The sequence below is a fragment of the Capsella rubella genome, unplaced genomic scaffold, assembly GCF_000375325.1.
Source record: "Capsella rubella cultivar Monte Gargano unplaced genomic scaffold, Caprub1_0 scaffold_7, whole genome shotgun sequence".
In the NCBI taxonomy this organism is placed as follows: Eukaryota; Viridiplantae; Streptophyta; class Magnoliopsida; order Brassicales; family Brassicaceae; genus Capsella; species Capsella rubella.
In genome coordinates, this window is record NW_006238917.1 from 787,420 (window position 1) to 811,944 (window position 24,525).

Here is a 24,525-nt window from a genome sequence, read left to right on the forward strand (position 1 = left end):
CAGTGACCTGAGATAACGACAAAGAAACAACAAAATAAAAAATAAAATAAAAATTTCCATTTTTTTTTTCCGTAAAAAAGAGGGAAAAATTCGAAAATTGCTGCAGCCACCAAAAGCTCAGCCAAAAGCAGAGGCCACAATCCTATCTTCACCTCTCCTTGAGGATAAACCCAAACTTGGGGGGTTTTTTTGTTTCTTCTTTCGTCTAGGATTCAAATCATCTGTTTCTAGGGTTCCAAACCAGAGAGAGAGAGGTTTAGGAAAAATGGCTATGGCGATGGCTCTTCGGAGGCTTTCTTCTTCAATTGACAAACCCATTCGTCCTCTTGTTAGATCCACTTCTTGTTTCATGGTAATAACCCCAAAGTTTCCTCCTTTCATCGGATTGGAAATTTTCGATTTTTATTTTTTTTGGGGGCCTCTGATTTGTTGTTGTTTTGTTTGCAGTCTTCTTTGCCCAGTGAAGCTGTTGATGAGAAGGAGCGATCTCGTGTCACTGTGAGCTTTAACAAAATCCAATCTTTTTATTTGTCTCTTGGTGGTTTTATAGTTTTACTTGTAGTTGAAGCAATGGTTTTGATTGTTGAAGTTCTGTGTCTATGTTTCAAATTGCGGGTTTGAATCTTATAAACATATTTTGTCTGTATACGTTCGTTGCAGTGGCCAAAACAGCTTAACGCATCTCTAGAGGAGGTTGATCCTGAGATTGCTGACATTATTGAGCATGAGAAAGCTAGACAGTGGAAGGTTTATTATTAGTCTCTCTTTACTTACTACTCTGTATCTGAGATTTTAGATTAATCCCATCTTAAATCTTGTTCCTTGATTCGTTATTGTGAGTTGGGCTGATCTCTTTTAATGCTTATCTTATCAAGGGACTTGAACTTATTCCATCTGAGAACTTCACATCTGTGTCAGTGATGCAAGCTGTTGGGTCTGTGATGACTAACAAATACAGTGAAGGGTATCCTGGTGCGAGATACTATGGAGGAAATGAGTATGTTCAGGAATTTTCAATCTTTCATTTTGACACTGATACTTATTACAGTTTCAGATCTTAGACATGATTGCTTGACCAATCTATGTAATAACAATTGAAATCTCATGTACCTTTTGCTTTTGCAGGTACATAGACATGGCAGAAACCTTATGCCAGAAGCGCGCTCTTGAAGCTTTCCGTTTGGATCCTGAAAAGTGGGGAGGTAATTACTCATTCCAAGTATATGAGAAACAAGAAATCTGAATTGTGTAGAACTAGTTCTTATGCATTTTCCCGGTAAATGATCTGAGTTCCAATGGAATGTGATTGCTTTATTAATCCTTTGATGGCTTATTCCTGTCTTGTCGTTACAGTGAATGTGCAACCATTGTCTGGATCTCCTGCCAATTTCCATGTCTACACTGCATTGTTAAAGCCTCATGAGAGAATCATGGCACTTGATCTTCCTCATGGTGGTCATCTTTCTCATGGTTACCAGGTACCTTCAAGATAACTCTGTAAATGTGCTTGCACCTCAAAACTAATGTGCCTAAGCCTTAAACCTAAACTTCCGTTATCTTACTATGAATGTACACAACTGTTTCTGTGTTGATTTCATTTTAGAACTCTCTGACTCTGATGTATAATATTTTCTTTCCTCTTATTTCTCATCAGACTGATACCAAGAAGATATCTGCCGTGTCTATCTTCTTTGAAACAATGCCCTATCGACTGGATGAGAGCACTGGCTACATCGACTATGATCAGGTTTTTAACTCTTCTCATATAGTATAAGCCCCCCCTTCATACGGTTAAATCTTAAAATTATAAGTCTTCAATTTTTTGATATGCAGATGGAGAAAAGTGCTACTCTTTTCAGGCCAAAATTGATTGTTGCTGGTGCAAGTGCTTATGCTCGTTTGTATGATTATGCCCGCATCCGAAAGGTAATTCAGTCACATACCTAATACATGAAAAATGACAATAAATTAATGTAATTAAGATTTCTAATTCAAACTCTTTTCCCAGGTGTGTAACAAGCAAAAAGCTGTCATGCTAGCAGATATGGCACACATCAGTGGTCTGGTTGCTGCTGGTGTTATCCCTTCACCATTCGACTATGCAGATGTTGTAACAACCACAACTCACAAGTCACTTCGTGGACCTCGTGGAGCCATGATCTTTTACAGAAAGGGTGTTAAGGAAACTAACAAACAAGGAAAAGAGGTAACAAAACAAAACACCAAAATTTGAACCAAAACGTTTTATATTTATACTCTTGCATGTCATTCATTTTTTGTCTTCAAAGGTTTTGTATGATTTTGAAGACAAGATCAATCAAGCTGTCTTCCCTGGTCTTCAAGGTGGTCCACACAACCACACTATTACAGGACTAGCTGTTGCTTTGAAACAGGTACAGTGAAGCACGAAATGAAATTAACGTTGCTTAATGGATTTACAGTTGCTTTTAACCTTCAAATGATCTGACTAATGCAGGCAACTACTTCAGAGTACAAAGCATACCAAGAGCAAGTCTTGAGTAACAGTGCAAAGTTTGCTCAGGTACTAATCGTGTGAAGGGAAGAAAACACATATGGGGTAATATCTACTTTAATTATCTCTTAATATACATTATTGATTCCTGCAGACTCTGATGGAGAAAGGATATGAACTTGTTTCTGGTGGAACTGACAACCATCTGGTTCTAGTGAATCTGAAGCCCAAGGTCACTTGATCGTTTTGTAGTACCCATTTACATTATCCTCTTTTATCTTCTTAGTAAAACACCTTTTATCGATTTGTTTTGCAGGGAATTGATGGATCTAGAGTGGAGAAAGTGTTGGAAGCCGTTCACATTGCATCCAACAAAAACACTGTTCCTGGAGATGTTTCTGCTATGGTTCCTGGTGGAATCAGAATGGGTAATAATCATATTTAAGCTTTTTTCTTTTTGGTATGAAAATGGCTTCCTGATATCCTGTGCAATTTTTATTTTCAGGTACTCCTGCTCTCACTTCCAGAGGTTTTGTTGAGGAAGACTTTGCCAAAGTAGCTGAATACTTCGACAAAGCTGTGACAATAGCTCTCAAAGTCAAATCTGAAGCTCAAGGTTTTTCATTTCTCTGATCGCGATGCTATGTTTTTCATTCTTATAAACAAACCATGATTGAGCTCATTTGTTATGTTCTAAAACCAGGAACCAAACTGAAGGATTTTGTGTCAGCAATGGAATCTTCTTCAACCATTCAATCAGAGATTGCGAAGCTGCGCCATGAAGTCGAGGAATTCGCTAAGCAGTTCCCAACAATCGGTTTTGAGAAAGAAACCATGAAGTACAAGAACTAAATGTTTTATCCCACAAGTCTTTTATTGTCATTTGAATTTCCATGGAATGTATAGATGATACATGACTACATGTAAAACTCTATTTTATGCTATGCGAAAAATAATGATCCGAGTAATCTCTGTCACGTATACACATCAATACAAAGATAATCTCTGGAAGAAAAAAAGATGTAACATATTATGTGTTACACATACAAGAAAACAGTCAATTCCCAAAGAAGATTGTCTTTAGTTCACAAGTGACTTCAGATTAACCACAAAATACCAAGAAAACAAAAGAGACAAATAAAAGCTTAAATTTGGGAGAAGCTCATCCATAAGCTGTGGTCATTTCTCAATCTCATCAATCTCTCTACAGATTATGGTTCTGTAACCGGAAAACATCTCACAATTTGATCTGTTTTTTCTTTCTTTATTTCCTAGAACAAAAAAATGGTTGCATCATTCTCTTACACTGCCTGTACAAAGCTTTCTCTATTACATCCTCCTATGGTTGCTCAAATCCGACCAAGAACAACACAGAAGGTGTTCGCGGTGACAAATCCTGAACAAGACAGTACTCTCGAGGTACAAGAAACAGAGCCAATCAAAGAAGAGCAATCAACAGAGAAGATGAAGAAGCAGCCAACGCCATTGAGACCAGTAGAGAAACAGCTGAACGTGAAGAGCAAGGGTATGGGCCAGTTTGGCGGTCAGTGGCTAAGCAGTGTCACACGTCACGTTAGGATCTACGCTGCTTATATTGATCCAGAGACCTGTGAATTTGACCAGTCGCAGATGGATAAACTCACTTTGATTCTTGACCCTACTGAAGAGTTTGTGTGGGATGATGAAAGCTGTAACAAGGTCTATTCTTGTTTCCAAGAACTCGTCGACCACTACGAGGTAATGATAACGATTAATGAAAAAGAACATCTAAAAGTTAGATATTCAAGAAGACCCTATAGTTTACTTGGTGGTTTAAGTTTTGGAAGAGTCATTGATATTGAATAATATTGTTTTTGAGGATTAAGAAAGATTTAATAACGTTATTGTTTTGGACAGGGAGCACCATTAACGGAGTACACATTAAGATTGATAGGATCGGACGTAGAGCATTTCATAAGGAAGATGTTGTTTGATGGAGAAATACAATACAATATGGATGCAAGAGTTCTTAATTTCAGTATGGGGAAGCCTCGTGTTCAATTCAATACTAGCAACATTGAAGGTGGTGGAGATGGTCAGCCTCAAGAAGACGCATAGCTAAACAACTCTATAGATTTATAAATTATGTAATGACAAGTATCTAAATATATTGTATACTGGTGTTATAGTATGCTATTTAAATCTTCTCTATCACAAAGTAGTAACGTACATGTATATATTATGATATTTTAGGTTTTCATTAGTAATCCGCATTGCTCACATTAAGATTACTATGAACAATTTCATATGAAATCTACTTGCTTGTTGAACATTTAATTCTTTTTCACATAGTGGTCTAATAACTAATCTAAGACCACCTCCAATGGTAAGCACCCATGATGGGTGTTTACCAATATTTTTATAAAAAATTGTGACAACTTGTAGTTTAAAGTGCTTATGATTTGCTTAAAACCTCAATTTAATCAACAATGCTTAAGATTTTTAGATTGTTTTTGATTATATTCATTATATATAAAAATAAACAACCCATTAAGCATTCATTAAACACCTCCATTGGAGATGCTCTAAGTATCTTTGTCTCTTCGTGTTGATGTAAGGTATAAAGGTCATGTGAATATGTGATGTCAAAACACTTAAGAGTCCCTCTGCAAGAAACTCATTAAAAAAATAAAAATAAAGAAGAACTCATTTTTGTATTCGTCATTCACGTTCCTAAATTACCCTTTTTAAAAAGATTTCAAAACTGTCCAAATTTTGCTAGTTTTTGTAATTTTACCCCCAAAGTTCTAATTTGTCAATGTTAAAACTTAAAACGTTATAGCAAATTTTATTTTGCTCTTCTTATCCTCTGGCGTTTCTCGTCGTTTCGCCACCAAGACGAACACAGTTCCTTGAAAGTGAGGAAGATAAAAATGGCGAATTTACTGGAAACATCAATCTTCTTCTCCTCAGCTGATAAATTACTGTCTTTACCAACCAATAATTCTCAAACCCATCTTCTCCCTGTCTCTGCTTTCATCAATGGTGGAAGAAGGAGACACAAAAGCTCAACTAGTATCACCTTAGCTACCGACACTGTCACTTACAGTGGCACTACAAGTAAGCTCATAATCTTCAAATCTCTCACCTTTCTGTTTAATTACCAAGAAAGGCCTTTCCTTTAGATTCTAATTTGAATTATTGGTCGCCTTTAGATAAGGGAATTTTGTAGAGAAAGCTAAAACCTTGACTAAAACCTTTCCATAGACTCGGATTTTGGCCAGAAGCTTTTCTGATTGAAGATCGAAATGTTGTGTGTAGGTACTGTAGTAAAAAGCTCTGTTGAGGATCCTATGGACGTTGAGGTTGCTGAAGGCTACACTATGGCTCAGTTCTGTGACAAGATTATTGATCTTTTCTTGAATGAGAAACCTAAAGTTAAACAATGGAAGACGTATTTGGTTTTAAGAGATGAATGGAACAAGTACAGTGTGAATTTCTATAGGCGTTGCAGAATCCGAGCTGATACTGAAACTGATCCCATATTGAAGCAGAAGCTGATTTCTCTGGAAAGCAAAGTTAAGAAGGTAATTTATAGTGTTGTATCTTGTTTTTATTAGTGAACTCTGGTTTCGAGGATTAGGTTATTGTTGTTGTGTACTTGAGAGTGAGAGCATGTTGCAGATAGATGAAGAAATGGAGAAGCACAATGACCTTTTGAAGGAGATTCAAGAAAACCCAACAGACATAAATGCAATAGCTGCCAAGAGACGCAGAGACTTCACGGGAGAGTTTTTCCGCTATGTAACTTTGTTATCAGAAACTCTTGATGGCTTAGAAGACCGAGATGGTACTTAAACATTAAATCATGTTTCTTATATTAATGATTTACACAGTTTGATGACTGTTTCTTTCTTTTTGAGCAGCTGTTGCGAGGCTTGCAACTAGGTGTTTATCTGCTGTGAGTGCTTATGACAATACACTGGAGAGTGTTGAGACACTAGATGCTGCTCAAGCAAAGTTTGATGATATTTTAAACTCTCCTTCGGTGGATGCCGCTTGCGAAAAGATCAGAAGTTTAGCCAAGGCAAAGGAGCTAGATTCTTCATTGATCTTATTGATCAACAGTGCATATGCTGCTGCAAAAGAGTCTCAAACCGTTACCAACGAGGTAATTGCATGACCAAAATAGAAAGAAAAGCTTCGATCTTTACAATCTTCTCATATCAAAATTGTATTATTGAACAGGCTAAAGACATAATGTATCATTTATACAAAGCTACAAAGAGCAGTCTTAGAAGCATTACACCGAAAGAGATCAAACTTTTAAAATACTTACTCAACATAACTGACCCCGAAGAACGATTCTCTGCTCTAGCAACAGCATTCTCTCCTGGCGATGACCATGAAGCTAAGGACCCTAAAGCATTATACACGTAAGTAACATTGAAAAATCCAAACTGTAGTGTTTCATCTTTAACCACAACCATGATGCTAACTAGCTTGATGAGCACACAGGACGCCAAAGGAGCTGCATAAGTGGATAAAGATAATGCTTGATGCTTACCATCTCAACAAAGAAGAAACTGATATTAGAGAAGCTAAACAGATGAGCCAACCTATTGTGATTCAGCGGCTTTTCATCCTCAAGGACACGATCGAAGACGAGTATTTAGACAAGAAAACGGTCGTGGCAGATGAAAATCCGAAAAAGGAAGACGATACTTCTGTTGAAGAATTTTTGAACTGAAATTGTGAAAATCCATCAACAACAACACTGTTGAGAATTAGGAAGGGGGAGAGAGTAATTTTGTAGAGTTCTCAGCTATAACTGCAATTACGAGTAATATGAGGTCTATTTATGAATTAATTATTTTGGTATAAATCTCATATTTGGGGCCTGGGCATGAGGTCAATAAGCCCATTTAAGGTCCAGGTTAGTTAGTAAAGTCAACATTATACTTGTAGCCCACGAATATTTTTATTGGTTTTCCTATATTACCCCGTGACCTATGGTACTTTGCAAAAAACGAGAAGGTTATAGTCGTACTTTTCATTTAATCAACCTTTTAATATAAGGTCTTAAACCCTACGCGTTAGCAGCAGCCAAGCATTTCAGTTCGTCTCCGACCTTAAACCCTACCGATCGTAAAATCTCCACCGACTCTCACCCAATCAAATGGCCTCCGTCGCGCTTCTACGGTCCCTTCGCCGTCGTGAGCTCCAAACGGCTTCCGTATCTGCGTTTAAATCCGTATGTATTTTTCCCTTGATTTTTCATTTTTATGATTGAAGTCGCGTTTGGGTTTTCCTGTGGAAGAGTAGGGGTTTTCGGATCTGAAATCGTTAATACTTATCCAAAATAGAAGAGGGTTTGAAATTATCCAAGGGTTGAATCTGGGTTGTTATGTTGTATTCGAATCGAGTTTCAGGGGTTTCGATCTAGATTTCTTAAAGTTCCGTACTTTTTGTTTCTTTCTGATTCATCTATGAATCTATCTACTTTGTTCCTTACTGATTTGAGAATTCATTGACTGAGGCTTTTGAATGGTTCAATTATGGATTAAAGCTTTACACTTTTTGTATTCTTAACTCTGCAGATCTCCGCAAATGGAAAGACTTCCTTGTTTGGGAAATTGGGTTATTTGGCGAGACCGTTCTGGTAAGATCATCCTTTCAGCTTACGGTATTTGAACGAAATCTAAATCACTTCTTAGTGTTATCTCTCATCCTTACTTATGTGTGTTCTCTTTATGTAGCTCGAGGCCGGTGGGAAATGATGTTATCGGTATTGATTTGGGTACTACCAATTCTTGTGTAGCGGTGATGGAAGGAAAGGTAAACTCCGTAATTTTTTTCCCAACCCTGATATCTTTTTTGTTATATTGGTTTCTGGATTCTATAGGTATTGACTTGTGGATTCTATAGGTATTGACTTCTGGATTCTTAAGGTATTGACTATGATCTTTTTTTTTCAGACCCCTAGAGTTATTGAGAATGCCGAAGGAACTCGAACCACACCATCAGTGGTTGCTATTAATCAAAAAGGGGAACTTATTGTTGGAACACCCGCTAAACGTCAGGCTGTGACCAATCCAACAAACACATTTTTCAGTACCAAGCGTTTGATTGGGGTACGTTATGATGATCCTCAGACACAGAAAGAGATGAAAATGGTTCCTTTCAAGATTGTCAAGGCACCTAATGGTGATGCTTGGGTTGAAGCCAATGGACAGAAGTTTTCTCCCAGCCAGATTGGAGCTAATGTCCTCACCAAAATGAAGGAAACTGCCGAAGCTTACCTTGGGAAATCTATCACCAAAGCTGTTGTTACCGTTCCAGCTTATTTCAATGATGCTCAGCGACAAGCCACAAAGGATGCTGGGAAAATTGCTGGTCTTGATGTCCAGAGGATCATCAACGAACCTACAGCTGCTGCACTATCATATGGTATGAACAGCAAAGAAGGTGTCATTGCAGTGTTTGATCTTGGTGGTGGAACCTTTGATGTTTCTATCTTGGAAATCTCAAGTGGTGTTTTTGAGGTAGTGCCTTGTTTTCTTCTTGGTTTTGTTTTTCCGTGATTGTCTTTTTTTTTCTTGTGTATATGAACATTCTCTTTTAACAGGTTAAAGCAACAAATGGAAATACCTTTTTGGGAGGAGAAGACTTTGACAACACTTTGTTGGATTACTTGGTTGGTGAGTTCAAAAGAACAGATAATATTGACTTGACTAAGGACAAGCTTGCTCTCCAGAGGCTAAGAGAAGCTGCAGAGAAGGCCAAGATTGAGCTCTCTTCGACAACTCAGACCGAAATCAACCTGCCTTTCATTACAGCGGATGCGTCGGGAGCAAAGCATTTGAACATAACCCTAACAAGGTCAAAGTTTGAAGCCTTGGTTGGAAATTTGATTGAGAAAACAAGATGTCCATGCCAAAACTGCCTGAAGGATGCTGGAATCACAATTAAGGAAGTTGATGAGGTTCTTCTTGTTGGTGGAATGACCCGTGTTCCCAAAGTGCAAGAGATAGTTGCTGAGATCTTTGGAAAGAGTCCTTGTAAAGGTGTTAACCCGGATGAAGCAGTTGCCATGGGAGCTGCCATTCAAGGAGGTATCCTCCGTGGTGATGTGAAGGAGTTGCTTCTTTTGGATGTGACTCCTCTCTCATTGGGTATTGAAACACTTGGAGGAATCTTCACCAAGTTGATTCAACGAAACACCACTATTCCCACAAAGAAGTCTCAGGTAATAAATCTTGATAGAGTACAATTTCAGATTGTGTCTTAAAGCTATTGCTGACTGCTAATTGTGTCATTGTAATTTGGTTCTTAGGTTTTCTCCACAGCTGCTGACAACCAGATGCAAGTGGGAATTAAAGTTCTTCAGGGAGAACGTGAGATGGCGTCTGACAACAAAATGCTTGGAGAATTTGATCTTGTTGGGATCCCACCTGCACCAAGAGGAATGCCACAGATCGAAGTGACATTCGACATTGATGCAAATGGTATTGTTACTGTCTCAGCGAAAGACAAAGCAACATCTAAAGAGCAACAGATCACAATCAGATCTTCAGGTGGTCTCTCAGACGATGAGATTAACCGAATGGTCAAAGAAGCAGAGCTTAACGCACAGAAAGATCAGGAGAAGAAGCAACTTATCGACCTTAGGAACAGTGCTGATACTACAATTTACAGTGTTGAGAAGAGCTTGAGTGAATACAGAGAGAAAATTACAGATGAGATTGCCTCTGAGATTGAAACTGCAGTGTCTGATCTGAGGAGTGCTATGGCCGGTGAGGATGTTGAGGACATCAAGGCTAAGCTTGAAGCTGCGAACAAGGCAGTGTCAAAGATCGGAGAACACATGTCTAAGGGATCCGGACCATCTGATTCCTCTGGACCCTCTGGTGAGGGTTCAAGTGGAACTGATCAGCAGACGCCTGAAGCTGAATTTGAAGAGGCGAGCGGGTCGAGGAAGTGAGGTCGCTAACCGGGTTGCATTACAGAATTCAGGTTTTTTTTACCAAATAAGTTTACATGCTTATCTCCCTCACAAATTTGATTAGTTTTGTGTATTTAAAAACCTTGATTGAGAGGTACCTCTTGATATCTTTGAAACCTATTGAGAGTCTCGGATGTAGTTCTTGGTTTCTTTGATTGTTTTTTTTTCCATGAAATTTAAAGGTTATTATCTTTTTACCGGTTGACGGGACCGTCAGTTTCAGTTGAGACTTGAGGTTCCGCTTAACGTTTCTCTCTAATTAGATTAATAAGTTTTGAGACTTGAGATGAATTGTTTTGTAACCCTTAAAAAGCTTTGATAGTAGTAATGCAATTTCTAGGAAAAAGTGAGCTAAGAAGCTCAAAAGAAAAAAGACTTGGTCACGTTGTAGGCGTTGTCGTTTTTTAAGGCTCGAATTCAATTACTTGTAAAAACAAAGTAGCGAAGATGTCAGCAAATTATGGAACATGCTTTCTCTGTTCCTCCAAGAAATTTTAAAATTCGTAGTCCTCCCGGTAATGGGGTGGGGTTAATCGTAATTTCTCAAAAAGCTGATAACTACTATAAAATGATGGCTGTTGAAGTCTTCTTCTCTCCCTCAAACAAAACTCAAAGTCAGCTTCATCAAAAGAAGTTTCCCCACTGGTATACTTTGATTCTCTTATTCATACTTTTTCAAAAGCGTGTACTCTTTTCTTGCAAGATAGCAAAGATAAAGACCAAAACTTTGGGTCAATTATAGACTTTTCTATCCGTATTTTGCAGGTGAAAGAACGATTTGTAAGAGATGGAGAAAGAAAAAGAGCAAACTTTGGAGTGGATCAAAGCCCAGAAGATAGAGATAAGCGTTGACCTCTTTGCTGCAGCCAAGAAGCACCTCCACTTCCTCCGAGCTGTTGACCGGAACCGTTGGCTCTACGATGGCCCTGCACTCGAAAGAGCTATCCACAGGTTAAATCAATATCACCAATTCGTTTCTGTTCCACTTTTGTGTTCTTTGACCCGTAATAAAGAATCTTGGGCTAATCTCTTTCACAGGGTGTAGTGTAGACTCTCTTTATCCCTTAGTGTGTCAAAACTCTAAAATTTGGGGTGATTTTGTTTTACAGATACAATGCTTACTGGCTCCCCTTGCTTGCTAAATACACCGAGTCTTCTTCGATATGTGAAGGACAATTAGTCCCTCCTCTTGACTGTGAATGGGTTTGGCATTGCCACAGGCTTAATCCGGTAAATATAAATCGATATTTCATATTCGGTTTAAATTCTTTGTTGGATCGTGTACAAGCTCAAAGTGTCGTGTAATCATTTCAGGTGAGGTACAAGTCTGATTGTGAGCAATTCTATGGGAGAGTCCTTGACAATTCTGGTATTGTATCCTCCGTAAATGGAAACAACAAATCACAAACTGAAACTCTATGGAAAAGATTGTATCCTACCGAGCCTTATGACCTTGATTTGGATAAGGCAATCTCTGAGCCAGAGGATGTCCCAGTTCTTGAGAAATGCACCACTTATGATCTTGTTTCAGCTGTCAAGAGACAAAGCCCATTTTACTACCAGGTAAGAATCATGGTCAGCTTCTTGTCCCAATCCCGTTTTATTGCAAGATTTTGTAATCAATTTTTTTGTTGTGTATCTTTGTTGCAGGTTTCAAGAGCTCATGTAGACAATGATGTCTTTCTGCAAGAAGCCGTGGCTAGATACAAAGCATTTCTCTACTTGATCAAGAGAAACAGAGAAAGATCGATTAAACTTTTCTGTGTTCCTACTTACGATATTGATCTTATCTGGCATACACATCAGCTTCATGCTCTCTCTTACTACAAGGATTTGACAAAGATGATTGGTAAGGTCTTGGAGCATGATGATACAGATTCTGACCGTAGCAAAGGTAAGAAGCTTGATACTGGTTTCTCTGGAACTACTGCTCAATGGGAAGAAACATTTGGTCGAAGGTACTGGAAAGCCGGTGCTATGAATAGAGGTAATACCCCAAAGCCAGTCATAACTTCTCCTTATGTTTGGTCTGGCAAGAAATCAACTGCGAAAGAGGAAGAGTTCCAGAATGTAATCCAATATCAAGAGGTGAAAGTCACTGAGGTTATCTTGGAGATTGTTGGGATTAAGAACTTACCAGACGCTCACAAGGGAAAGGTCTTTGTTGTGTTCAGCAAAACGCAACCCGATTCTCTGTTTAACGCTGAGCGTAGGCTTACCATTTTATCTGAGTCTTGTGGGGAAAAGCAGGTTGCTTTGTTCCAGTGTGAGCCTACAGGAGAGCTAAGTTTCCAACTAATGTCTTCTAAGTCTAAAAGCTTAGGTTTCACTACTCTTTCGCTTTCAGAGTTTCTGTTTCCAGTTACTAAACTCTCTGTTGAGAAGTGGCTGGAGTTAACACCAACTAAAAGAGGAAAGACAGATCATCCGAATCCCATCTCTCTGCGAGTCGCTGTCTCGTTTACCCCGCCAACACGAAGCCCAACGGTTCTACATTTGGTTCAAGCAAGACAGTCACTGAAAGACTCTTGTTTCTTTCCAATGATTGGAAAGGTACATCTTGCTAAGAGTTTTACACACGTTGTTGATGAAACCGAAACAGAGGTGATCAGTCTCCAAATGAGGAATTCCAACGACGCAGCACCAAAAGCTGATAAAAGACAAGTGATTGGTGTGAAAGAGTGTGGTGAGACTTATGTTTTAGCAGAGTATGATGGCACTTTCTGGTCTCTGCTTGACTCAAAGTGGTCACTTAAGCAGACAGGCAATCCCGGCGTAGATGGTCCTCTGTTTGAGCTCTCGGGTACTCGAATGGTTAAATATTACTCTGGGAGAAAGCTGGAGTATGAGCCAAAACATGGCGCAAAGCTAAGAAGCGAGCAAGATTTCTTGACTGCTGTTGAATATTCAGAGCAACATCCTTATGGTAAAGCTGTAGAGTTACTTGATTTGAAGTTCGGTTCAATTGAGGTAAAGTTCGAAACTTTGAAACTTCAAATTCAATCCACAATTAGTTTTTGGTGCTATTTCTGATTCAGGTTTATATCGATATGAATGCAGGCAAACGAGAAGTGGCTGGTTTTGCCTGGAATTGTATCTTCTTTCATACTCAGTGATCTTCTTAAGAAGGAAGGCTTTAGTGCAGCCGCAAAAGACACGGTGAGAGCTAATGGAATGACAGAGGAAAGCAAGGAGATTGATGTTTTGAGTCAAGTGAAGCAAGAAGAAGAAACAATGATGAATGTGGACACGACTCGTCCAGTTATGTTAGCGATGGAGAAGATCAATGGTGGTGCCAGGTGCTTTTCAAAGGAGCTAAGCGGTACTGTTTTTGGTGGGAAAAGCGGGGACATGGTTGAAGAAGAAGGTGGCCACTGTGGTGGTTGTGGAGGTTGTGGTGGCGGATGTGGCGGTGGCGGTGGCGGTAGGTGCGGTGGAAGATGTGGTGGGATGACGGAGATGGGAGGTTGCGGTGGATCCTGCACTGGCGGTTCCACTGGTTGCGGTAATTGCGGTGGAGGATGTAGAGCAGGATCGTGTGGGCATATGATGAAGAATAATAATGCTGATGAAAATGATGAAGCTATAACCGACGTCGTTGCTACTTAATAAATACATATGGTCTTGTATAATTGATATAATAATGAAACTAATGAGAGATGCTGTTATAAACGTGCTTATTATAAGTTGTAATAAATAAAAGAGATCTTTACACGAACGAACAATACAGTTTTTTTCCTATAAGACAGAACAGAGAGACGATGTTAAAAAAGAAAAAAAAAACAGAGAGATTCCTCTGCTTCTGTACAGTTTCTCAAGTCAGATGTCAAATGTTGAAGAAGATAAGATGAGGAAGGAGGATGAGGCGTCTCCGTCGCCGTGGTTACCAGATGATGTGACTATCATCAGCTGCCTGGCTCGAGTGTCAACAGCTGATATTAGATAATCAGAATCAACAGTTTAGTAATCGTAACAACAGAAACTAAACTATACCAAGTATAAAACCGACTTAAATCAACAGCTATAATTGATTTCGGTTCGGTTCACATTGGTTTTGAGGGAAAAAAAACAAAAGTTAAGTGACACGCGATGGGTTTATAAGAATTAAGCGAGTTTGTTACACCATAAGCGATTTTGGGGGTTATAGCACACAGGAATCGTAGACACTCGCGCAACGCGCGTTTGGTGAGAGTGGGTGAGAAATAGAGCGCTCTGATTGGCTAATAATAATGAAATAGTAGTGATATAGCTCCTTGCTTCCTCCTCTATTATTATTACTTTCCTTCTTCTTCTCCCATTTGAATGACAGATTTCTCTGATAAAAAAAACTTCTGTCACCATGTGAAGGTATGAAATCTTCTGTGGAATTCTTGAACAAACAAAGGTTGTGAGATAGTACTTAGCTCTGAACTCGTGAGGATTAATACTCTAGTAGATAGAAGAAGGAACACCATAATGGGAAAGGATATTAGCCCAGCTGAGAATGAAATTAAGATTTTGTAAAGCTAGTGAGGATAGTTACATTAGGTAGGCCATAACAGTGTTTCTGAAGTGTATATGATGGTACTAACCTCTGAACTCGAGAGGATTCTTACATAATGCTGTAATAGATTGAAGAAGGAATAAAGGATAGTGAAAACACAAGAGTTGGATTCGTTTATGGAGATTCTTTGTAAGCCACTGCCTGCTGCTTTTAGAGTTAACTCCAAGTATGTATGCTTTGTTTATTTGCATTCTTGAATCAGCAGACAGTTTGAAAGGACACTGTTCTGTTATTAATACAAGGATTAGGCTGACCAGTGAATAGCTTTGAGCTCACCAGTGAGTAGCTTTACCCATTGTTGATTTATTTGTAAGCTATTCACGGGTCATTAAGAACTTTTGTTAGTTTTATTTTAATTAGATAAAAGATAGGTTATGTTTTCCGATCAAAAGCTGGCCATAACAATGTTTTTGAAGTGTATACGATAGTAATTAGCTCTGAACTCGTGAGAATTCTTATATAACACTCTTGTAGATTGAAGAAGGGACACCAGGCTGCAAAGGACAATACCATGAAGGGAACAAGTGGAGGAAACTGGGACATAAAGAACCTAAGCAGAGGCTCTAAATTATATCTTTCAGTGTTTGTATTAGGGCCTTATCTACGCACCAGTGACATGTATTTCTCACAAGGTGATGATGAGATGGATTTCTATAACTCAAGTATGTGCATAATTTCCTAATTGCACTTTTTCCAGCAATTTTACTCCCTAAGATTTTCATAGATGCTCTAGTTTTTTTTTGCAGTGCTTACTCAAAAAAAATTGTGAACATATACCATTTTGTAACTTATCTATATGTGTAAAATCATAAGAAACAGGATGCAGCAAGGGGTACCTTTCAAAAGACCAGTTCTCAACGGTATAGAGTATTTCTTCAAATTTGGTTACTCAAAAGAACAGGTACTAATCTCTGCAGTTTCTCCGAGAACCTAGTTAATCACAAGCATTAAAACTAGAGAGAAAATTGAACAAGACATTATGGTGTAAAGTGTGAACACTGAACATTTATACCTCTTATTCGTATCGAGGATAGTCGATTCTCCAAATGTCGTTGCTATGCTTGCAATACCCACTACTGCCATCTTTGATGAGTTTTGACATACATTTTCAAGCCTTTGGTTACTGCTTAAGTTGAGAACTTGAGCTTGCTCTGTTCTTCACCCTCTTCTTTACATCAATTACCTAACAATGGAAGGCAAAAACATATGCCAAACATTTAACAAGCTAAAGCATAGTGAGGAAACCAGATGTTCTGAAGAGCACATATGATGGAAAAATTCCAATTACAAAGAATCCAAGTTCTTCTTCATCTTAGCTACTACAAAAGAAATTAGATATAGAAACTAATTCATAGTCTGTATAACCAAGCATATGCTTAATATTTATTATAAAAACTACATTATGTGTTTATTATTAAAACACTGGTATGTTATGGCCTACCTAAAACAGATTTTGAGACAGCATACTATGCTCCTACCAACAAACAAAAACTATATTGCTTCTCCTTTACCACGCTAAGAATCATTAGTGTCCTCTTTCATCTAGTTTGGAAAAATAAGTGATCTTGATCATTTTCATACGGAGGCTATGCTGATCTTGATGATAAGAAAACTTTACATGTATAATGTGTAAGTCAAGTCAGATGTAAAATAGTAAATCTTAATATAATCCAGTCAAAATATCTTTAATGTGTTGCAAATTTGAAGACCATCAGAATCTGCCACACAAAGTGAAAAGATTTTGCTCAACAATATAAAAGAGAGCCACAAGCTAAAGCACTAGATAATGTCTAATTGATTACAAGACAGAATCCTCTAATGCTAGTTCAAATACCCCACAGTCAAAATGTTACAAAGATGAGCCAACTAGTATGATGCATGTCTGAAAGAAGTTAAATACACATGTACAGTCACGAGTTTTCATCATTCCCTACAAAACAAGAGCATAAAGCATAAACATATTTGGACACTGAAGAAGAAGCAGTAGAAAGAGGACGTGTACCTTTAATCACAAGCTTATGACTCCAATGACCCTTAAGCCTTGAATTCAAGTTGGGGGCTCTTCTCCTTCCACTGCTTTCAAACCCTTAAACTGTGAAACCTTCATCTCCTTCCTTGAACATTGATATCTTTGGGTCCTTCTCCGAGTGAGCAGCTTGTGCCTTCCCAACCACCATACTTTGTTAAACCACACGGAAGCTCCATGAGATTCCCACCTTTCCTCTGTAACAAACATCTCTAGAATTTTATCATTTTCCAGGAAACAAAATCTCTCAGCGGCATTCTGTCGAACACCATAGCAGCATACACTAAAAATCTTTAGAATTTGGGTACACTTGCAAACAATTTCGGTTCGGTTTACATGGTTTTGGAGTTACAATTGATTTATGCTCAGTTTAAATTATAATTAATAAGGTTTGAGGGGGAAAAAAAAAGAAAAGAAAAAGAAAAAGAAAAAATGAAGTGACACGCGATGGGTTTTTAAGAAATCAGCGAGTTTGTTTCACCAGAAGCGATTTTGGGGGTTATAAGCACACAGGAATCGTAGACACTCGCGCAACGCGCGTTTGGTGAGAGTGGGTGAGAAATAGAGCGCTCTGATTGGCTAAAATAAATGAAATAGTAGTGGTATAGCTCCTTGCTTCCTCCTCTATTATTATTACTTTCCTTCTTCTTCTCTCATTTCAGTGACTTAGTCTCTGCTAAACGACAATGTGAAGAAGGTATGAAAAAACTTCCCAAAATTCTTAAGCAAACAAAGGTAGTGAGATTGTTATCCTTCTTCTTCTTATAAACAAATATTTTCATATTTATAAAGCCCAGCTGAGAATGAAATTAAGATTTTTGTAAAGTTTGTGAGGATTCTTACATAACATTGTTGTTGAAGTGTATATGATGGTAGTTACCTCTGAACTCGTGAGGATTCTTACAAAATGCTCTTATAGATTAAAGAAGGGACACCATAATGGGAAAGGGTTTCCAAAGGACAATACCAGGAAGGGAAAATGGAGGAAACTGTGACATAAAGAACCTAAGCATAGGCTCTAAATTATATATTCCGGTGCTTGTATTAGGAGCTTATCTATGCACCAGTGACATGTATTTTTCACAAAGTGTGAGATGATTTTTATAACTCAAGTATGTGCATTAAAAAAAAAGGATGCAGCAAGGGATACCTTACACCAATGAGACCAAACGCTCTCCACGTAAATCCAATATTTAATTACATACATACAAAAGAGTCTCCATCCATCCATACATCATTACTCATTTCAAATCATTCTCTCAACTTCAGCATACCGACCGAATTTAATTTTATATATTTACTTTAATTCCTACGTATAACATATACATTCATAGAGATTTTATATGTTTAGGGTCAACACATATGGTGATTATGATGTTCACCAAATCTTTCACGAAATTTATTAATTAACTGTGAGAACTTTAAACTGAGCATGTAAACTTTTGAGTTTTCGTTAATGTTGCAAATTTGCAATTAGATTAAGCTAAAATTGTTATGCCTACAGCAATTGCTTTTTTCTCGAGGTATAAGAAATCAGAATTATCAAAGATGTGATGACTCTATATCGATAGATTCATTATGATGTCAACTCAAATATCTAATTAATAGTAGTTTTCAAGATTATATATATTATAATTTGCCAACAAAAAAAATCACATTTTAAAATACAAACTGTCCAAGTAAATTAGGGCAAACATGTCCCCCGGTGGCCTCTTTGCTTGGTTACATGTGTAGTGTTTAATTATGGCTAACCCTACAATAATAAATAAATTATGCATTGGGATATGATATGAATGTATATAATTAGTTATAGATATGTATAAAGCATTAGATCTTGCTTGATCCTAGTAGTAAGATTCACGAATTTAAAGTCTCTTTTGAAAAATTCAAAAGTTCGATGATTGTTTTGCTCAAAACTCACAAATTAATAATACTTGATGACCATTATCTGAGTTTTTTAATATCACGCGACTCAATCTTGGTCTCTACATAATGGTTCACATAATCTCATTAATAATTGAAATAAATCTAAAACCAGCTGTTAATAAATTAACTTTGGGGACAAATCACTTAATTAACTTAAGAAGATGATTGTGACTAGTTAACTCAAACTAACCAAATTGTTGTGGTCTTATTTTTTCTTTGTTAACTCAAGGCTGCTAATTTATTCTCACTAGATAGACATTTTCAATCACCACGAAATTTCTGTGATCCAATTTGATCTTATGATTCACTGATGAGCATATAAACAAGAATTTACAAAAGTAACTAAGAGCTGGTCAACGGGAAAATGACAGAAACGGAGAAATCATATTAATTATAAACTTGTTGTTTTTCTATATGACTGGGACACATGAAGTCTAAGTAATGTGAACACTAATTGATAGTGATATAGAGAAACACTCCTTTTCAGGTTTCGAATTTAGAGTAAATAGAACTATAATTAACGGAAAAATTGAGTAAAATAGTTATGAAAGAAACTGGACCAGGTAGAAGGTTTCGTCGTCGATAGGAGGAATCGTCTCCATAAACCCATATTTAGTATCTTGAACCCTTCTCATGCATGTCACGTGCTGCATGCATGGCTCGATCTCTACTTCCTAGTTCCTTCCACACAACAAAGTTGTTTTATTTATTCATATATATCTCTTTTTAACACATATATCGACGCACCAGTACTGTTAATTAGGATCGAAGTTTGTATAGATAAAATCAAGCCCGACCAAAAGAATGGATTAGGCCGATATTTTTGGCATCAAGTTATTTCAGGAACGTAAGTGGTTTAAGTGGTCCATTGTATTCAACAGCAGATAAAATTAAATTATTTTTCAAGTATGTACGGTGGGTGGGTCTTGATAAAATCCGAATGAAGTAAAAATCTAATGCACTCATCAACCACATAAGACATGATAAGATTTTAATACAACCATGTATATGTGTTAATTTTTTGGCAGCTATCTTTTGGTAGAGTTTGATCTCCATACTTGTCCAACTTAACAAATAATATATATAAGTGACCTCGACGCCTTCGACTAAACAAATACGAGTATACGACGAGTGCCAACGATTAAACACAAATGACTGAAATGAGTACACTTCTCGAGAATAACCTACGATTTGGTTTTATGTGATACGATGCGTATAGTGATTTTATTATTAAGGACTCTAATTAAGCTATTAAGGCCTACGATCGAGTTTATATAGTTAAAAAATAAATTAGGGGAAAAGTTAATATTATGAACATATGTCCGCTCTGGCCACTGATGCGGCTCGCCTAGACGCCTTAGATTTGTTAAATTTGAACTATAATATTATTGAATAAGATTGGTTTTTGTGATAATAAACTAATTGACATTATTTATGGCTGGTGTATTATTCCTTTGCGATTTATCCTTTTGTCGAAAGAGATGATTCCTATAAAATTTAACATTTTAAAACGAGATATATATAGGTTTTGTTGGAACTTGTAGCAGCTGTGATAAAATAACTCCATACGTGTCGTTATGAATTCAAAAAATTATATGTTTCCACTAATTTTAATTCAAGTTTTTGGACGGTGTTGTGCTGGTTCATTGTCTTTATATGTTGGTAAACAGACCTATTACATAAAATGTTGGTAGACTTTAAATAAAATAACGACAGCAAACTAACAAATGAAACTATTATACATTTACATAAAAATAGTTCATGTTACGTAATTTATTCTTATAAAAATCATTTTAATCACGTAAAACAGACCTATTCTCCTATCTGTACAGTTACCACTTACAAGTATCCATATAGTAATTGTTGTTAATATGCTCAAAAACATATACAAACCTATATAATAACGCGTAAAATTGTTACTTCTCCATAATAATAGTATAGTTTTCGTATATATAAATATAAATATGTTTTCGGTGCGGCACATGGAGCAGAAAGAAACAACCAAAATCTTCTGAAACATGGGGAATGTGCGAAGTTAATCGTACGCTTACAATAATTAGAATACTAAGATAAAATTTTGAGTCCTATCTAAGTCGTCTTAACCAGTAATATGTCAGTATCTTTTGTTATGTCCTAAAAATGTTTTAATTTAACAAATTTTGTTTTGGCAACAAAGGATTTAATTAGCTTTGTTAGTTTTAAAAGAGATAAAAAAAAACGTCGTCAGAGGTGCTTTTTAAACCAGTGCCGTTTGAATAAAACTTTGACGACAAAATATACAAATACACGTGAAGCATCCAAACACACACACACACATATATATGTGTGAATCAGTGCAATGCCATGTACGTTCAAAAGCTGTTATATAAAAACATGTGTTATAGGAAAATGGAAATAATAAAGTTGATATGAGAAGGCATGAAACATAAAGAGAGGAGCATAAAAGATAAAAATGGACCGACTCAGCAACAACAGAGTTAAAGCAGAGGAGTGTACACACATACTCTCAGTAATAGGCTGCTGCCTGCTGCTACGGTTTTGTGTGTGGGCGTCTCTCTGTATAAAGATCATCTTCTATCTTCTCCATTTATTATCATGTTTCCTTACATACAACTTCAACCATAACAAAAAAAATAAAATCAAAAAGCTTTTTCAATTTTATTGTATTTGTGACTGCGTTATAAAATTAATTGCATATCTACTATCTAAAACTCGTCTTTAATAATTTATCAACTAGTAGAACAAGCTACACCAATGATTCGGAGTTTGAGTTAATCAAAGACAAAAGAATAAAAAAGAATTACATTCGTAGACTCGGTACTCGGTAGTAGGGTGATCTACTTACTACTCGATTCAGTCTATAGACCAAACAAAAAAGCCTAGCAGTAACGTTTAAAACAATTTTTACAGCTTTTTATTAGATGTTTATTTTAGTATTTTTCTTCAGAAAAAGAAAAAAAAAATCTTGATAATCCCAATAATCAATCTTCTCACTATTACAACAACTTTAATTGTGAAATAAACAAAGAGAAAGGAGGCCACTTTTTTAAAAAATTAAAAATTAGAATAAATAAAACCCCACCATTTTCTCCTGCTTCTTCTATCTCTCTCTCCCCACCACTCTCTCTAGAGTCTTCATCGTTTCTACTTACATTAAACATCTCATCGTTTCCTTCTCAGAGAAAACTAACTTTTGTAAGTCACATTACAAAGAAGATGATCAACGGTTTGAAAAGAACGTTTTGGAGTTCGATACATAAAAAGAAAGATGATTCACTTGATCGGCAAAAACAATCTACTTCAAGATTCGGGTTTTTCTCTAACCCGTCTACTCCAAGGTCTGAGACCCGACCCGATTCAGCCACCTCTTCTTCTACCCTTCGTTGTCAGAGTTGGTCTGCTACTCCTTCTTCACCGTCTCTTCCCGCTAGTCCAAACCTTCAATGCACAACTTCCGGCGACGTTACTCCGACGAGAAACAGAAGCCCTCTCTCTCTTCTCAGCTTATCTTCTTCTTCTCCTACACCTTCCTCACCTAAATCTCCTGCGAGCTTCTCTCTCCTCAAATCAAAACTCTGTTTCTCCAAAGTAAGAATCGAAAACAACAAAAAGAGACTCTTTTTTTTTTCTTCTTCCAAATAACTCAAAAGTTTACATTTTTACGTTTGTGTTGTGAACAGAGTAGTGGCATTAGCAGCAAATGTGGGATTTGTTTACAGAGTGCGAAAGCAGGAAGAGGAACTGCGATTTTCACGGCGGAGTGTTCCCACACGTTTCATTTCCCCTGCGTAGCTTCACGAACCGGTGATCGGAGTTTACTCTCCGACTGCCCTGTTTGTGGTGCCTCCTGGAGAGACACCTCACTTCTCCCTCCTCTGTCTCTCTCTTCCCCTCTCCACGAACTCGACACTGCTCAGAAATCCCCGAAATCAGGATCCGAATCCGACTCCAGGATCCGGGAATCAAAGACCAACAAGTCCTTACGAGTCTACAACGACGACGAGCCTTTGGTTTCGTCTCCAATCTCTCTTACCGGTGGTTTCAACACCATACCAGAATCAGACGAGAATGAAGACGAAGAAGATTACGATAACGGAGAATTCAAAGGGTTTTACGTCAACACGCCGTCACCGTTAACGACCAAGAAACAGTTGACGGATTCCGTTACTGGACACGTGGACGTTAAGCTGTCCTCAGAAGCTGCAATTGTGGCGGTTGGGAGAGGCAGCGAGACTTACTCTGTTCTTATGAAAATCAAATCGCCGCCGTTACCGACGGCGCGTAGATCTCCGGTGGATTTAGTAACGGTTCTAGACGTCAGCGGAGGGAACATTGAGACGGTGAAGCGATCGATGAGGCTTGTGATCTCGTCTCTGCGAGAAACGGATCGTTTGTCGATGGTCTCGTTCTCGTCGAGCTCGAAGCGATTGTCGCCGTTGCGGAGGATGACGGCGAACGGAAGGAGGCTATCTAGAAGAATCGTCGACGAAATCTCCGGCTACGGCGACGGGATGAGCGTGAACGATGCGGTTAAAAAAGCGGCTAAAGTGATCGAGGATCGCCGTCAGAAAAATCTCTTCACCACCATCTTCGTGTTAACGGACCGTAAAGCCCATCAGGCCCAACCAGAATTTGTGACGTCCACGCGCTTCTCTCACCTGGAAATCCCGACGCACACTATTTGGCTCGGCGCGTGTAATCACGATCTCCATGATGACGTGTTTGCGAAACGTGTTAAGAGTCTGTTGAGTTTATCGGCTCAAGATCTCACTCTAAACCTCGGATTCGTTTCTGGGTCGGGTCAAGGAGAGGTGACTTCAGTTTATTCACTAACGGGTCGACCCGTTTGGCTTGGATCCGGGATGATTCGGTTGGGTGACATGTACGGCGACGAAGAAAGAGAAGTGTTGGTGGAACTCAAATCTCCTTCGTCTAATAGATCTCAGAGAATCATGACCGTCCGATCTCGCCACGTGGATCCTACGACTCAGGAGATCAGAAATAGTGAAGATCGTGCGCTCAAGATGCCGCGTCCCATCGCCGTTAGATCATCATCTAACTCGAACATCGCGAGGCTAAGAAACCTCCACGTCAGCACACGAGCCGTAGCCGAGTCTCGGCGGCTGACCGAAGCAAATGATCACTCGGGGGCTGAGCGAATGCTGACGTCAGCTAGAGCATTGTTGGTGCAATACGGTTTGAACTCGAACGAGGCGTGCTTACGTGGTTTGGAAGCTGAGCTGGCAGATTTGAACCGGTTGAGAGGTAGACACGTGGCGGTGAAGAGTCCGGAGCCGGTGGTTCAGAAGAGTGAGCCACTAACACCGACTTCAGCGTGGAGAGCGGCTGAGAGATTGGCCAAAGTGGCGATCATGAGGAAGCATATGAATAGAGTCAGTGACCTCCATGGATTCGAAAATGCTAGATTTTAGTTCTTTTTTTTTGTTTATGGATTTTTTAAAAAACTTTTTTTGTTTTTATTTTCTAAATTACGAAGTTTTGTAATGGTGTGATACAAAGAAATACAATGGTAAATGTTAATTTCAATTCTTTCGAGTATTATGAAAATTTGT

The 24,525-nt window shown here is 38.1% G+C and overlaps 6 protein-coding genes and 1 long non-coding RNA gene across 8 annotated transcripts; 6 read left to right on the top strand and 1 right to left on the bottom strand.

Annotated features, from left to right (window-relative positions):
- Positions 1-113: 113 nt before the first annotated feature.
- On the top strand, positions 114-3,443 carry LOC17878529 (serine hydroxymethyltransferase 1, mitochondrial). The gene is made up of 15 exons (XM_023778334.1): positions 114-352; positions 448-498; positions 661-747; positions 876-997; positions 1,126-1,202; positions 1,354-1,478; positions 1,655-1,747; positions 1,834-1,926; positions 2,009-2,206; positions 2,289-2,393; positions 2,477-2,542; positions 2,628-2,705; positions 2,790-2,901; positions 2,979-3,089; positions 3,177-3,443. The coding sequence occupies exons 1-15, from the start codon at positions 266-268 to the stop codon at positions 3,323-3,325; spliced, it is 1,554 nt and encodes a 517-aa protein (XP_023634102.1). The 5' UTR covers positions 114-265; the 3' UTR covers positions 3,326-3,443.
- A 150-nt stretch (positions 3,444-3,593) lies between these two features.
- On the top strand, positions 3,594-4,719 carry LOC111829370 (NAD(P)H-quinone oxidoreductase subunit M, chloroplastic). Its single transcript, XM_023778335.1, has 2 exons — positions 3,594-4,210; positions 4,370-4,719. Exons 1-2 carry the CDS (start codon positions 3,758-3,760, stop codon positions 4,568-4,570), a joined length of 654 nt encoding a protein of 217 aa, XP_023634103.1. The 5' UTR covers positions 3,594-3,757; the 3' UTR covers positions 4,571-4,719.
- Positions 4,720-5,313: 594 nt separating this feature from the next.
- Positions 5,314-7,337, top strand: LOC17878471 (uncharacterized protein At4g37920). Its single transcript, XM_006282458.2, has 6 exons — positions 5,314-5,572; positions 5,774-6,039; positions 6,137-6,302; positions 6,379-6,623; positions 6,701-6,888; positions 6,971-7,337. The coding sequence occupies exons 1-6, from the start codon at positions 5,386-5,388 to the stop codon at positions 7,200-7,202; spliced, it is 1,284 nt and encodes a 427-aa protein (XP_006282520.2). The 5' UTR covers positions 5,314-5,385; the 3' UTR covers positions 7,203-7,337.
- A 225-nt stretch (positions 7,338-7,562) lies between these two features.
- LOC17880381 (heat shock 70 kDa protein 9, mitochondrial) lies at positions 7,563-10,650 on the top strand. The gene is made up of 6 exons (XM_006285048.2): positions 7,563-7,706; positions 8,053-8,114; positions 8,212-8,290; positions 8,431-8,997; positions 9,081-9,701; positions 9,789-10,650. The coding sequence occupies exons 1-6, from the start codon at positions 7,632-7,634 to the stop codon at positions 10,434-10,436; spliced, it is 2,052 nt and encodes a 683-aa protein (XP_006285110.1). The 5' UTR covers positions 7,563-7,631; the 3' UTR covers positions 10,437-10,650.
- A 176-nt stretch (positions 10,651-10,826) lies between these two features.
- On the top strand, positions 10,827-14,135 carry LOC17877799 (glycine-rich domain-containing protein 2). Its single transcript, XM_006283078.2, has 6 exons — positions 10,827-11,102; positions 11,223-11,408; positions 11,567-11,687; positions 11,772-12,020; positions 12,108-13,427; positions 13,518-14,135. The coding sequence occupies exons 2-6, from the start codon at positions 11,245-11,247 to the stop codon at positions 14,064-14,066; spliced, it is 2,403 nt and encodes an 800-aa protein (XP_006283140.1). The 5' UTR covers positions 10,827-11,102; positions 11,223-11,244; the 3' UTR covers positions 14,067-14,135.
- On the bottom strand, positions 11,321-17,635 carry LOC111829614. Of its 2 annotated transcripts, none has more exons than XR_002832992.1 (4): positions 17,003-17,635; positions 16,013-16,183; positions 15,837-15,930; positions 11,321-11,383 (listed from the first exon to the last, which is right to left on the bottom strand). It is a non-coding gene; the product is annotated as an uncharacterized LOC111829614 (long non-coding RNA). The 2 variants fall into 2 exon arrangements; XR_002832991.1 differs by lacking the exon at positions 11,321-11,383 and adding an exon at positions 14,226-14,389.
- Positions 17,636-21,933: 4,298 nt separating this feature from the next.
- On the top strand, positions 21,934-24,499 carry LOC111829768. The gene is made up of 2 exons (XM_023779923.1): positions 21,934-22,540; positions 22,633-24,499. Exons 1-2 carry the CDS (start codon positions 22,169-22,171, stop codon positions 24,382-24,384), a joined length of 2,124 nt encoding a protein of 707 aa, XP_023635691.1. The 5' UTR covers positions 21,934-22,168; the 3' UTR covers positions 24,385-24,499.
- The last annotated feature ends 26 nt before the right edge of the window (positions 24,500-24,525 follow it).

Excerpts from the sequence above, each read along its gene's own strand:
- LOC111829370 (XM_023778335.1), top strand. The coding sequence starts at position 3,758 with ATGGTTGCATCATTCTCTTACACTGCCTGTACAAAGCTTTCTCTATTA. Across the intron at positions 4,211-4,369 it reads AACTCGTCGACCACTACGAG|GGAGCACCATTAACGGAGTA; the intron begins GTAATGATAACG and ends TGTTTTGGACAG.
- LOC111829768 (XM_023779923.1), top strand. The coding sequence starts at position 22,169 with ATGATCAACGGTTTGAAAAGAACGTTTTGGAGTTCGATACATAAAAAG. Across the intron at positions 22,541-22,632 it reads CAAAACTCTGTTTCTCCAAA|AGTAGTGGCATTAGCAGCAA; the intron begins GTAAGAATCGAA and ends TGTTGTGAACAG.
- LOC17878529 (XM_023778334.1), top strand. The coding sequence starts at position 266 with ATGGCTATGGCGATGGCTCTTCGGAGGCTTTCTTCTTCAATTGACAAA. Across the intron at positions 1,203-1,353 it reads GGATCCTGAAAAGTGGGGAG|TGAATGTGCAACCATTGTCT; the intron begins GTAATTACTCAT and ends TTGTCGTTACAG. Across the intron at positions 2,394-2,476 it reads TAGCTGTTGCTTTGAAACAG|GCAACTACTTCAGAGTACAA; the intron begins GTACAGTGAAGC and ends TGACTAATGCAG.
- LOC17877799 (XM_006283078.2), top strand. The coding sequence starts at position 11,245 with ATGGAGAAAGAAAAAGAGCAAACTTTGGAGTGGATCAAAGCCCAGAAG. Across the intron at positions 11,409-11,566 it reads CTCGAAAGAGCTATCCACAG|ATACAATGCTTACTGGCTCC; the intron begins GTTAAATCAATA and ends TTTGTTTTACAG. Across the intron at positions 12,021-12,107 it reads AAAGCCCATTTTACTACCAG|GTTTCAAGAGCTCATGTAGA; the intron begins GTAAGAATCATG and ends TCTTTGTTGCAG.
- LOC17878471 (XM_006282458.2), top strand. The coding sequence starts at position 5,386 with ATGGCGAATTTACTGGAAACATCAATCTTCTTCTCCTCAGCTGATAAA. Across the intron at positions 6,303-6,378 it reads TGGCTTAGAAGACCGAGATG|CTGTTGCGAGGCTTGCAACT; the intron begins GTACTTAAACAT and ends CTTTTTGAGCAG. Across the intron at positions 6,624-6,700 it reads CTCAAACCGTTACCAACGAG|GCTAAAGACATAATGTATCA; the intron begins GTAATTGCATGA and ends ATTATTGAACAG.
- LOC17880381 (XM_006285048.2), top strand. The coding sequence starts at position 7,632 with ATGGCCTCCGTCGCGCTTCTACGGTCCCTTCGCCGTCGTGAGCTCCAA. Across the intron at positions 8,115-8,211 it reads TATTTGGCGAGACCGTTCTG|CTCGAGGCCGGTGGGAAATG; the intron begins GTAAGATCATCC and ends CTCTTTATGTAG. Across the intron at positions 8,291-8,430 it reads TAGCGGTGATGGAAGGAAAG|ACCCCTAGAGTTATTGAGAA; the intron begins GTAAACTCCGTA and ends TTTTTTTTTCAG.